At 47.6% G+C, this 12,919-nt stretch overlaps 2 protein-coding genes across 3 annotated transcripts in view; one reads left to right on the forward strand and one right to left on the reverse strand.

Moving 5' to 3' along the window:
* The window catches only part of Rab37 (RAB37, member RAS oncogene family), a 58,791-nt gene that overhangs the window by 40,837 nt on the left and 5,035 nt on the right, over positions 1-12,919 (reverse strand). The window lies entirely within an intron of this gene.
* Positions 12,188-12,919, forward strand: part of Cd300e (CD300e molecule) — a 50,688-nt gene continuing 49,956 nt past the window's right edge. Inside the window, exon 1 of the mRNA XM_078041736.1 lies at positions 12,188-12,558. Within this exon, the coding sequence (XP_077897862.1) occupies positions 12,540-12,558 (19 nt within the window). The 5' untranslated portion in view covers positions 12,188-12,539. The remainder of the gene's footprint in view (positions 12,559-12,919) is intronic.

Raw genomic sequence — 12,919 nt, forward strand, 5'->3', positions numbered from 1 at the left:
CGTTTGTGGTGATTTGTGTACAACAGCAATAGGTTGCTCTGTGGCAGGTGCTCTCCCCTGAGTGGTTTACAGGTGGTCGCTAATTCAGTCCCTACGAGGCGCTTCTGTCATTGCCCCATCTTACAGATGAGGAACCCAAGGTATCGATAGGCTCAGCCACTGGCACCAAGGATTGTGGCTGGTAGGCCCAGGAATTCCAGTTTGGTTCTGGAGTCTGAACCACTACCCTGCCCTCTCTCCAGAATATGTCCCAAATCCCGTGGTGTCTCGTCATCTCCAGGGTTCCCAGCCTCGTCAGGCCTCCATCCCGCCCCCTGCCTGTTCTCCCTCATTCGTTCTCTGCCCCTGAGTCCTTCTCCTGAGAGCAGCCATAATGACCTTTTCAAAGCAGAGAGCTGATCACCCTCTGCTTATGACCTTCCTCAGCCCTCAAGGGCAGGAGTCCACCCGGCCTGGCCCGGCTCTACCCCCTCTCCCTCTCCCCTGCTCTGCTCCACCCACACCTGCCTTTCTTCTGTCCTTCTAAGATGTCGGTTTTGGACCTGAAATGTCCCCCAGAGGCCATGAGTTGAAGGCTTGGTCCCCAGCTGATGGTGCTATTGGGAGCTGATGCCATCTTCAGAAGGTGGGGCCTGGTGGGATGAAAGAGGTCACAGGGGTGTGTCCCTGAAGGGGATGTTGGCCCCTCCTGTCCCTCTGTCTTCCTACCACCAGGAGGTAAGCAGCTTTGCTCTGCTCCATGCTCCTTGCTGATGTTCTGCCTGGCCAAGGCTCAAAGGCAATGGGGCCAAGCATCATGGCCTGACACCTTGAGTCAAAATAAGTCTCTCTCCTTATAAGTTGATCATCTCAGGTGCTTCATCACAGCCAGGGAAAGCCCACACGAAGATAAGGCTTGCTCCCTTATCTGCACATTGGCACTTGTTGTCCTTTCTTTCTGGAATGTTCTTCCTGCAGATCTGTGAGTAGTGGCTATATTTCATCGTCACATTTTAGCTTAAATGTCCCCTTTCAAGGAGGCCTTCCTCAATTACCCTCAGGGTGACAGTCCCTGCAACCTACCCCCAAGTCTCTTTGTCCCCTTGCCCTGTTTTGTTTCCTTCATAGCAGGAGCCTGGTGAACTTTCTTATGACTTATTTAGTGGTATGTGGGCTGTTGGTCCCCACTAGTCTGTGTGCTGCCTGAAGAGGACTATCTCATTTGTCCCTGTATCCCCCTTGCTTAGCTAGTGTCTGGCATGTAGCTAGTGTCTGCCCTCTGCCTGGAGGACAGAGTCCTGTTACTTCACTTGGGTTGATTTTGGCGGGGGCTGGCGCTGAAGTGTCAGTTGTAATGACTTGAGAAGGAAGGCCAAGCTAAACCTGAGGACCACAGGAAAGTGACACAGCAGGCACAGGGTCCATTGTTACCATGTCTTGAGGTTTGCCTGACTATTCAGAGCTGCTACTCTGAGTGGACCTGAAGCAAGTGGCCTTGGTGGCTGAATCCTGCATTCATTGCTCCAAATATAATTCTCTGGAATCTTAAGAGCTTTTCCATCCTTGGGGGGAATCTGTAGAGCTAAGAAGCTTGACTGCTCTTGAGCTGGTCATTTAAACTGGTTGGGTCACAATAAGACCTTTTTTTTTTTTCTTCTTTGAGACAGGTCTGGCTAAGTTGCTGAGGCTGGCCTTGAACTCACGATGCTCCTGCCTCAGCCTCCCGAGAAACTGATATTGCAGACGTGCACCATTGTGCCCATCTGTGAGACTGTTTTTGTGACCCAGGCTGTTTTAAGATTTTCAGAACAAGAAAAGCTTTAAATGGAAAAGCTTTGTGGCTGGGGATGTGGCTCAAGTGGTAGCACGCTCGCTTGGTATGCGTGCGGCCCGGGTTCGATCCTCAGCACCACATAAAAATAAAGGCATTGTGTTGTGTCCATCTATACCTAAAAATAAATATTAAAAAAATATGGGGCTGGGGATGTGGCTCAAGCGGTAGCACGCTCGCTTGGCATGCTTGCGGCCCGGGTTTGATCCTCAGCACCACATACAAACAAAGATGTTGTGTCTGCTGAAAACTAAAAAAAAAAAAAAAAAAAAATTAAAAAATTCTCTCTCTCTCTCTCTCTCTCTCTCTCTCTCTCTCTCTCCCCCTCTCTCTTTAAAAAAATAAAATAAATGGAAAAGCTCAAAGCAGAGCAAAATTAGAGTGAGTCAAAGTATAAGAATAAAAGTTATAACATAAAGCCTTCAGCCAGGGCATCACTGGGCCATTTTAACTATGGTGTACAAAGTGGCTTTAGTTTTTAGTTTATTTCAATCATCCTGCACCAAACAGTGTTATGAGTGCTGCTCAGGTTGTTTAGCAAGGAGTTCATTTTTCTGGTGACACATGATCACAGATCTAGTGAGCATTACTGCCAGGATGCAAATATAGAAATACAGAGAAAGGTAGAACTTAGCTCAGCTTGGCTTGGCTGGAATCTGGTGCTCTGCCTTTATCTGGACAAATGGATATGGGCTGGAGACGGTTCTGGTAGCCTGGCTGAGATGGCCGAGAAAGACTGATGCACATGGACCACTTTTAATTGCCTTCCACAGGCTTTGAGAGGGGTGTGTGAAAGACAGATGTATTGCTGGAGATAATGTTTTAATCCATTTCAGCCCTCTGGGTTGGTGGCTTTCTGCAAAGGGACCTTTCTTAAGATCCTCAGAGTCTGAATTGACTAGCTCCTGAGGTTCATGGACTGGGCCAGTCAATCCCGAGGTGGACAGAGAAGATTCGGACTGTTTCTGATGGATCTGTCTGGGTTCCTTATAAGTTGGCTTATGGCAGCAGGGTCAGCCTCTAATCCAGCCTGGTTTGCTCAAGTTTGTATTATGAGTTTGGAGACTGCTGGGGAAGTTGGGGTGGGGGAAGAGAGGCAAACCCAGGCAAGAAATTGGAAAGGAAACTATTTCATAATGTTTACAGATTCGAGTCTGGGTATTGTCTCAGCCATATCCTGCTGCTTCATCAAGATTTCGCGACAGCATTTTGTATGGCTGGCCAGCACCTTTATTGCAAGGCGGAGAATTTGGATATGGTTCCTCTGGTCTGAGCGAGGGTGACATTTACTATCTTGCTGTACAGTTTCCAGGAAAGAACCTTCTGTTAAAGCAAGCTCCAGGATATTGAAGTGCTCCAGTCTGATTGAGGGCCAAATTATTTATAGCTCATCTTCAGTTGCTAGGGTTCCCTCTTTTGGTTTCTGAATTATTAATATTTAAAGATTCCACTTGAAAAAAAATTGGAGGGTTTAGATTGTCTCCCTTGAGGAACTGTGTGCACATCATTGGCTTCCAGAAGACCAAACTTTTAAAATTTTGAGTCAGTTGAAAGAGTTAAAAATAATATATATATATATATAAATATATATATGAATGATTGATTGATGATCTCTAAAATACATGATAAATGTTGAATTGAAGTTGATTGAGGGCTACCTTTGCTTGACTTTTTGAAAACAGAGTTTATTGACACTGTAGCCTTGGAAGGGCTGACTGCTGGAATTAGTTGATTTCATATAACAATAATTTATTAGCTTGAGAGAGACAGGTGGAGTGATTAGCTTTTTATTTTACCTGGTTGGTGAGTTCTTACCCCTACATTGAAAAGGTTGGTTAAACCAGGGAATCACAAAGGGATATATCCTTTCTTCAAATGTTTTCCTTTTTTTTTTTTTTTGGTACCAGGGATTGAACTCAGGGACACTCGACCACTGAGCCACATCCCCAGTCCCATTTTGTATTTTATTTAGAGACAGGGTCTCACTGAGTTGCTTAGTGCCTTGCTAAGTTGCTGAGGCTGGCTTTCAACTTTCGACCTCCTGTCTCAGCCTCCCCAGCCGCTGGGATTACAGGTGTGTGCCACTGCGCCTGCCAAATGTTATATTTTGATTCAAAATATCTGAATTGTAGTAATTGCCTGGCATTTTGATGTAGACCTAAGGCCTTTTTTCCTGAGTCTGATGAAAGACAGGCCCTTTGTTTTTCCTGAGTAACACATATCGTGTTGTCCTGGAATTTTGGTTTCCTTAATATGAAGCAAGAAACTCTAGCTATTTCTGATTGCAAAATCCTTCTTCATTTTTAGTTTCTCTCAATATTTTATGGTTCCTTCACCCATTCCTAATTTGATAGTATTTCTTAAAATTACAGGATTGAACCCAGGGACATGCTCCCACTGAGCTACAGGCCCAGCCCTTTTTATTTTGAGACAGGGACTATGGTTTTGATATGAGATGTCCTCCAAAAGCTCATGTGTGAGACAAGGCAAGCAAGTTCAGGAGGTGAAATGATTGGGTTAGGAGAGCTTTAGCCCAGTCAGTGCAGGAATCCACTGTTAGGGATTAACTTGGTGGTGGCTGTGGGCAGGTAGGTGTGGCTGGAGGAGGTGGGTCCCTGGGGGCATGCCTTTGGGGTTTATGTTTTTTTCCTCTGGTGAGCCAAGTCTCCCTCTGCTTCCTGGTGGCCAGGTCCTGAGCTGCTTTCCTTTTCTGTACCTTTCTGCACCTCTGGAGCAATGGGGCCAGCCATCTGAAGACCAAGACTTCTGAAGCTGTGAGCCCCAGATGAACTTTGTGTCCTCTAGAATTGTTCTTGTCAGGGCTTTTGGTCACAGTGGTGAAAAAGCAGACTAAAACCGACTTGTCAGATTGCTGAGGCCGGCCTTGAACCTGTAGGATTATAGGAGTATGCCATTGCACCTGCCTCAGTTTAACTTTTGTATAAAGAACAATCCTCTGTTTGTTTATACTCTTATTCCACTGGTTAATATTCTTTCTGTTTATACTTTAATTAATTTATGGGTCAATTAATTCAATTGCACAATTATGATTCTATACAACTAATATAAACACATTTGGGCCCAAACACAGCAGACTCTTGCTAACCGTGCACCTCAACAGGGGAGAGGAGGAATGACAGGAGGGAGTGAGAAGACCTTGCTCGGCCTGGGTGCAGGGTGCCATACGCATGGGGAAGTTGGGTAAGTGGGGGACTGGCTAAGAAAGTGCGACAAAAGTATTCATTGTCACTATGATCTCATGAAAGATGGGGCACTTGGGCGCCCCAGATCTTATCACCGCAGACAGTGTTCCCCAAGAAAGGACAGTTGGCAACTCCATGCCAACCTCTTTTCCGATTGCGTGTCTGTCATTTCCTACACACAACTGAAGCTTTGTCAAGGGCGGGTTGTGACTTGTGGACTAAGGACTGGCAGACGCTGACCTGTTCACACCCTTTCCAGACATGGCTTCTCCCCAGTAAAACCATGAGCCCTTGACCACTTGAGCTTGCATGTTACTTAAGGACCTGGTGATTAATTTGTCACTCAAGCAGCAGCCACACTGCCTCTCCTTGGTGGCATTCTCATGAAGAATATGACCTTCTACCAAGGTGCTGAGGATTTCTGAGACAACAAAGCAATAGGTCCCAGCCCCTGGTCTGAGCCTGTGGCCCAGAACTGGCCCTCTGGTGATGGCAAGGAGTTGTGGCGTTCAGAGGGTGACAGTTGAAAACTTCACACAACGTTTGCAAAATTAATAATGAAACCCCAAAGCAGAAGGACCAAGCCCCGGAAACCTTGTGTCTTTTCATGGAAACACAATGCTGAAGTGGCAGGTGGTGCAGGAAAGCAGAAGCAGTGGCCAGGCGGGCGGAGCATTTCATCCCAAGGTACCGGAAGACATCAGGGTGGCTGAGAGGGCAGAGACAAGCGACAGAGATCCCACCCGCAGGGGTCAGCTGTCTGTTAACCTTGGCTGGCCTTCTGGGCTCATTATCCTGCAGCTGGGTTTTGAGGGAGGCGAATCCCCAGGGAGTCCTATTGCCTGGCTCCTCCGCCCTGAGGCCCAGTTACCCCTGACTCATGGCATCAGGCTCAAGTGTCTGGGAGGAGCTCTCAGGAGGCAGAGTTCTGAGTCTGCTTTGTGATTGAAGGTCCTCCATTGGCCGGGCTTCCGCAGGGTGTCTGTCCCTGGCCAGGTTGGGGCTGTCGCCAGGGCTTTGTTAGAATTCCGGGAGGTCAGTAAGAGAAGGGCCTTGCAGGAACCAGCTCAAGACTTCCTTCCCCCCACGACCCCGGGGTCTAGGGAGGGACATGGAAAAGTGATAACGGGGAAGAATCAGGGCTGGGGTCAGAGCTTGGGTTGTGGCTGTCTTTTCTTACTTGCTGAGTGAAGTTGGATAATCCCCTAATGTCTCTGAGGGTCTGTTTCCTCCTGTGCAAAGCAGGGTTCAGTGGTTCCTCCTTATAAACTCGAGACTAGACCACCCCCACTCCTCCGTGGATGCCTGAAACCACAGAGGGTACTGAACCCGACATGTTCTGTTCATTCCTTCTTTATACTTGTGATAAAGTTTACTTTAGGAATTAGGCACAATAAGGGATCAACAACAATAATTAATAACAAAAATAGATCAATTAGGACCATATGCGAATAGGGATTCTCTATCTCAAAATATCTTATTTCCTCTTTGTACTGTAGTAATATTTTCAGACCACAGCTGACCACAGGTCAACCAAAACCAGTGACGGGGGCGGGGAAACTACTGTATAAGCAAGAGATCCCCCAGGCTATGGTTTCAAAGCCACAGAGTGACCTGCTGGGCCTCTCCAAGTGAACCTGATCCCACTGTCTTAGCAGGAGGGCAGGGGCTGGGGGCTTCCCCACACATAAGCCCAGCAGAAGGCTCCTTTGCGTTCTTTTGTTTTAAGGCAAAATGTTAGCATTTAGTAAATTTGGATGGTGGGCATATGGGTAATTTTGTTGTTCTCCTTTTCTCTATAAATTTCAAAATTTCAGAATGACCTGTGGATTTTCATGCATTTGTAACATAGAATACGATGCAGCCATTGTGCATGTGTCAAGAACCGGGGATCTGTGGACCTACCCTTGTGTCCATCTATCTCACGTGTGGGCGGACACCTAGGTGTATCTTTCAGAGTGCGGTTCCATTTTTTATTTAAGATAACACAAATCACTGTGTTACGGGTAACTTTTCCTTTCTCTTTTACTATCCAAATGTTGTAATTAAACATGCAGTATTCACTCATAGACACCAATAAAAGCTTATAGCTTGTCAGTTTGTGGCTTAAATCACCACCACAAACTTGGTTTACTTCTTCAGACCTGTGTCCCAGCCACTTATCCCCAAGGACCTGTTCAAGGCTGGGGCCCCACCTGTCTGCCTTTGCTGATCTGTCTCTCACACCATGCTTTCTGCTACCCGGGACCCTTGCAGATGCAGTTCTAGGTTCCAGCTATTCCTTGCCCATGAACACCACTGTGAACCCAGCCAGCCCCGGGGGAGGAGGGCTGCCCATATTTATGCCATTTGACCCAAAGCACAAGATGACCCCTCCCTGGTTACTCATGGCACATCCAAAACCAGGCACAGCATGAGGCCAACAGAAGGGAGAGGCACCACAGCAAATAGCCCAGAATGATGGCCCAGAGCTGGGCTCAGAACCTCGGGGCATTTTTATGACATCAGGAATGGCTATATCATCCACAGAGCCAATTATAAAATAAAAATACAGGGATCCTTGTGCAAAATGACCAAGACTTTTAAGATGGTGACCCCTGAGCAGTAAGTCAAGCATGGGCCAGGTATAGGTCCCTTGTGGCCCAGGTGCACACCCATGAAGCTGGCCTCGTGGGGCAGGCTTTCTTGCCCCCTTCCCTTCTGCTCCATGTAGCCCTGGGATGCTCATGTCCTAACTCCTGATCTGAAAAGTCTAGATATCTCTGGTGCCAGCTGATCCTGGTCCCAAAGAGTGGAGGAAGGACTCCCCCTCATTGCAGCCTGAGCTCCACTTCCCAAGTCCTCATCTCCTGCTCCAAACAGACAAGTGGATCATGTATTCCCTTCAGGGAAGCTTCTATTGCCAGCCACAACCTTTAAAAAGGTTGAGGTGGGCATACATAGTCTTGGTGGCGCATTCCTGTAATCCCAATGACTCCGGAGCTGAGGCAGGAGGATCACAAGTTTGAGGCCAGCCTCATAACTTAGTGAGACCTTGTCTCAAAATAAAAAATTAAAAGGGCTGGGATGTGCCTTAGTGGTTAAGCACCCCTGGGTTCAACCTTCAGTATCCCTCCCCCAAATGTTGAGACCCAGCTTCACCCAGGGTTGTTATGAGGCACCTGTTGTTTTTGCATGACTAGCCTTCAGCTACCACCGTTCCCATTTTTCTTGGATACCATTCTCTTCTGCACTTAATCCATAGAACTGGGGTGGGACCAATTCCACATCCAGAGGTGTAGGAGACTCAAGTTTAACCTATTCATCTAGTTCTAGCCATTGGACATAGGGATTGGTTCAGGGATGGGCATGTGACCAGTTCAGTTTCCACAGTGATTGGTTCAGGGATAGACATGTGATCACTTTAGTCTTACAGTGATTGGTTCAGGGTGGACATGTGACCATTTCATTCTCCACAGTGATTGGTTTGGGGATAGACAGGATCATTTCGACCTTCAATGAGCATTAGGAATGAGTCTAGGAATTCTGGTATCTCTAGTTTCTGTGAGGCTGTGATCTCAGAGCTGCTGGTGATCATGTGACCTCGTGTGGAGATGTCACTAAGTCACTGGATACAACTGAGCTGGATGTGGGTAGCACATCCAGGCTTCTCAAGATTTGAGCAATAGATTTTTTTTTTTTTTTCTTAAACCAGTCTGAGTTGGGTTTTGGCAAGCAAAAGGCAAAAGGGCCTGACCCCATGAGTTCCACTTTTACAGTCAATAAAAATGCCCATGTAGTTTATTCTTGGTGCTGTGGGAATCAAATGAGACCATTCATGTGCAAATGTTCTGGAAATGACAAAGGGCTCTTTTAAAAATTATTATTATTGTTTCTATATTTTCATTCTGGGTATTGAACTCAGGGGCACTTTACTACTGAGCTACCTCTCCAGCCCTTTTTACTTTTTATTTTGAGACAGGGTCCTGGTAAATTACCGTGGGTCTCACCAAGTTTTTGAGGCTGACCTTGCATTTATGATCTTTCTGCCTTAGCCTCCCAAATTGCGGGGATTACAGGTATTTACCATTGAGCCTGGCAATAAAGGCTACTTGAATGGAACGAGCAGGGACACACAGTTGGAGATGACAGAGATAGGCCAGCTTTAATGACATTACAAAGGGAGTTCTTTTTCTTTGCTAACAAGCTATCTCCCACTCTAAGAAAATCAGTTAGCTGGTCAGGGAGTGGTCAAGGAAGGAGGTGAACTAGTCAGGAGGCAGTCAGGACAGGAAGTGGACAGGGCAGGGGATGATGAGTCCAGCAAGTGTACAGGACAGCTGGTGGTTGGGTAGGTGGTGGCCAGGGAATCGCTGTGGCCTTTTCTCTTTGTGATGTTGTACTGTGCTGTCTGGTGGAGGCCTGGTTCAGAGTATGGAAGAGTGAGGGTCCCGGTGGGCCTGCAGACCTCCCCTGGCCCTTGGCTCTGTCTTTCCCAAGCCTCTTTTTGAGGACCAAGCTGTCTCCACAGGGGTCAGGACCCTGGTGTTTTGAGTTTGGTTGGATGTTTTTCGGCTCAGATATTTGGAGATTTCAGGGAGAGGTGCCAACTTTGCTTCTGTGGGCTGGACTCAGCCAAGCTGGGGTCATAGATCTTTGCTCCAGGCAATTCTTGGAAGCACACTGAGAACCCCCTTCTGTTTTTGGTTGTGGGCTTGAATGGATCATTGCCTGGGAACCCAGAGTCATTCTGACCTATTGGACCTGCAGGTCTATAGCCCCTGACTAGTTGCTTGGTCAGGACACGGAACTTGGCAGCCTTAGAGAGCTGCAGGCCTTGGTCCTGCTTCCCAAGGGCCAGCCGCCCACTATATGCAGCTAGAGGCCCCTGACCTTTTAGGAGTCTTCATGGGCACCAAGGTCATGGGTCACGTGGGCTGAAGTCGGCTGTGGCTTGAGTCTCTTCTTTCTGAGCCAGCCCTCCGACCTGCCAGCTTGCTAGGCTCAGCTTCTTGGGGGATGGGGAATGGGTCTCATTCCCACAAATGTTTGCTGATTTGATTCTCAGAATTTTCAGCCAAAAATGTCAGGTGTCGAGGGGGCCCTGTAGAGTGTGGGTAGTGGGGGCACATAAGGAGATGGGCTCAACCACTGCTTTTTCTCTTTCATCTTCTCTCCTGAAACCCAAATCCTGAAGGCCCTGACAGAGCCCCTGAGATGGAGGCAGAAATGTGAGGATAACTTTCAAGTATGAATGATGGAGGGAGCGTCCCCTCCTCCCCCTTCCTCCCCTCCTCCTCCCCCCTCCCTCTGCATAATCAGATCAAGTCCAGGACAATTCTCAAGCTCAAAGGCAAGTGGCTTCTTAAAGGATCATAGGAAATGTGAATGTGAAAAGAATGGAATGCTTTCCCAATGCAGGTCACACTTAAACACACTGAAGGAGGCAGAGGTGAGGGACCCTAGGGACATTGCTGGGGGACCCTAGGGTCAAAAAACCCAAAGGGAGGGCTGTCGACTGAGGCTGTCCTGTAGTGTGACCAGCTAGCAAGCCCTAAGAGCCTGATAGCATTGCATATTGAATCCTCCAAGTCTCCTTTTCCCTGGATTTCATGCTTGGCAAACAATCCCTTGATTATAATGTGGCTCGGCATGTAGGTCAATACAGGAGTCTTGTGAGTCTAATTAACACGAGCCTGCCCGGAGAGGTGGAGCCACTCTTGGGTGAGTAAGTGAGCAAAACTGACCCTACAGAGCTGAAGGCCACACACTGAGCTGCTGACCAGGCCTGAAAATAATAAGAGTTTGTGACTCTATTGGCAAAGCCCCCATCCTCTCTAACTCTACCTTCCTGCTTTTCCATCATGCTTGGATCTGACCTTAGGCAAGTTTATTAATGTCTCTGCTTCTGTTTGCTCATCCATAAAATAAGATCAAAATAGGGTTGCTGTAGGAATCAGTGAGTTAATGGCTGAAACTGCTTAGAAAAGTTCTTGGCACATCAGTGCAGTGTGAGGGTCTGCCTTATGATTTGGATTTCCACAGTTCCAAGTGTGGCTTGGGTGAGTAACTATTTTTTTTTCCATCTGCTCTCCATTTGCCCTCTTTAATACAGACTTAATAATAAGGTCAACTGGAAAGAGAGGTGTGGTAAGCAAAGTGTCATTGCATAGATAAAAGTCTTTTGTAAACTGTAAAGGGCTGCACAAACGAAGCCTTTGTTTATTTTTATCATTTCTTGTTAACGATTATTAATCTAGACTATAGTGCAGAGGGTGATTTTAATACTCCTCAGTTTATAAGCCAACAAAACCAGAGAAAGGACCCAGAGAGGCAAGAAGAATCGGGGTACTTGGGCTAGGGGCTGTTAGCCCACAGAGGGGAGGGATTCCTGAGGAGCTGAAGGGGGATTCCTCATTGGGACTCAGACTATACCAGTGGTTTCATTTCCTTGCGAAGGTCGCCTGGCTGCTCAATGCAGGCTTTGGGAGGGGCTGGAAGAGGCAGGGGCTACCTGTTCCTGACTGTCCCCGGGTATTGCTCTGCTATTTAATAAACAGAGTTACCAGGGAGTGGTGTGCATGCAAAATTCAAACAGAGGAAGGAGGAAGAATGGGAAGAGGAATGTTTGTGGTTTATTTCACTTTTAAAAGGTTCACAACAAAAGATAAGGGGAGAGAGAACAAGAATGCAGTATCCCTGGCCCCACCCATGGACCTAAAGGCATACTTGTGGCATTTGTAGACTCCCAAATTATTAAATAACATCCTCATGTAGATGGGTAGGAGCTCTTCACTAAGAATCAGCCATGTGAATAAGAAGGGCAGGAGCCGACTTTGGCATCAAGATCAGAGAAATAGGAACTTGGCAAGGAGAATTCTTGAGCCCTGATTACATCTGCAGTTCCACTGTCACTTAGGACCTCCAGGAGCAGGCTGAGGCCTGGGCAGACTGATTGGTGCCTTGACCTAGGGCTTAAGATCTCTAGATCTGTTGTTTGCTGCTGGCTCCCAGCTTGGCCCAGGAAACCTCTGGTTGGTGGACGGGAGGAGGGTGCGGCCTGGTCTCAGCTGGAGAACGGCATCCCCCATCACGCTGCAAGTTGGCAAAGGAGCTGTGACCTCCCTTTTCACCTGCATCCCTAGGGAGTTCCTCCTGCCTGAGAAGGGTGAGGAAGGAAGCCAGGAGCAAGTAGGGATCAGTTTAGAGCCACTTCAAGAGTCCTCTCAACAATCCCCCGCCTGGCACTAGGTTTACACCCAGCAGAGCTGGGTTTCCTGCCCTGAAAACAAAGGAAGTCACGGCCTTTCCCCAGAACAGAGGTTCGCTCGCGAGAAGCCCCAGGGCCTCCAAGTTAAAGGGAAGACTCCTTAGGGGAGGAAGGCCTGAGGAGTCTGGAGAGTGACTGAGATGCTGGGCCGAGTCAACCTCGTTTCCTGCTCAGGTTATGCCAGAGAACCAGCCAGTGCCTCTCCCCAAGCCAGCTGCCTGCCTCAGGAACTGGGCAGGGCCCACCACTTAGCCCAAGAAGTCCCAGATGGCCCCAGATGGTCAGTGATGTCACAGGTACTTCATTTATTTATCTATAAGTCTTCAGAGTGAGCAGAGAGGAAGCCAAGCAAATGGAAACCCTGTACAAGGCGCAGCTAGCTGTTCCTGGCCTTCAGGTTTGTTCCTGAGCCGAGATGAAAATCTGGCAGGAACAAGAACCAGTGGCCCCGCTTTGAATGTAAACTCTCTGTACCCCCAGAGCTTGCATTTCCTGTGGATTTAGACTCTTTGACCACATTTTCATGTTCCATTAACGTAGTTTAATTGAAAACAAAAATGTCTCTGCGTGATAAAGAATGATAGCGGAAAACGGGATAGTGCGATGCTCTTCTGCTGGTTTATTTGGTTCTGCTTCTTAACATCTTTTTTTTTTGGC

This window comes from Ictidomys tridecemlineatus, chromosome 3 (genome assembly GCF_052094955.1).
Source record: "Ictidomys tridecemlineatus isolate mIctTri1 chromosome 3, mIctTri1.hap1, whole genome shotgun sequence".
NCBI lineage: Eukaryota > Metazoa > Chordata > Mammalia > Rodentia > Sciuridae > Ictidomys > Ictidomys tridecemlineatus.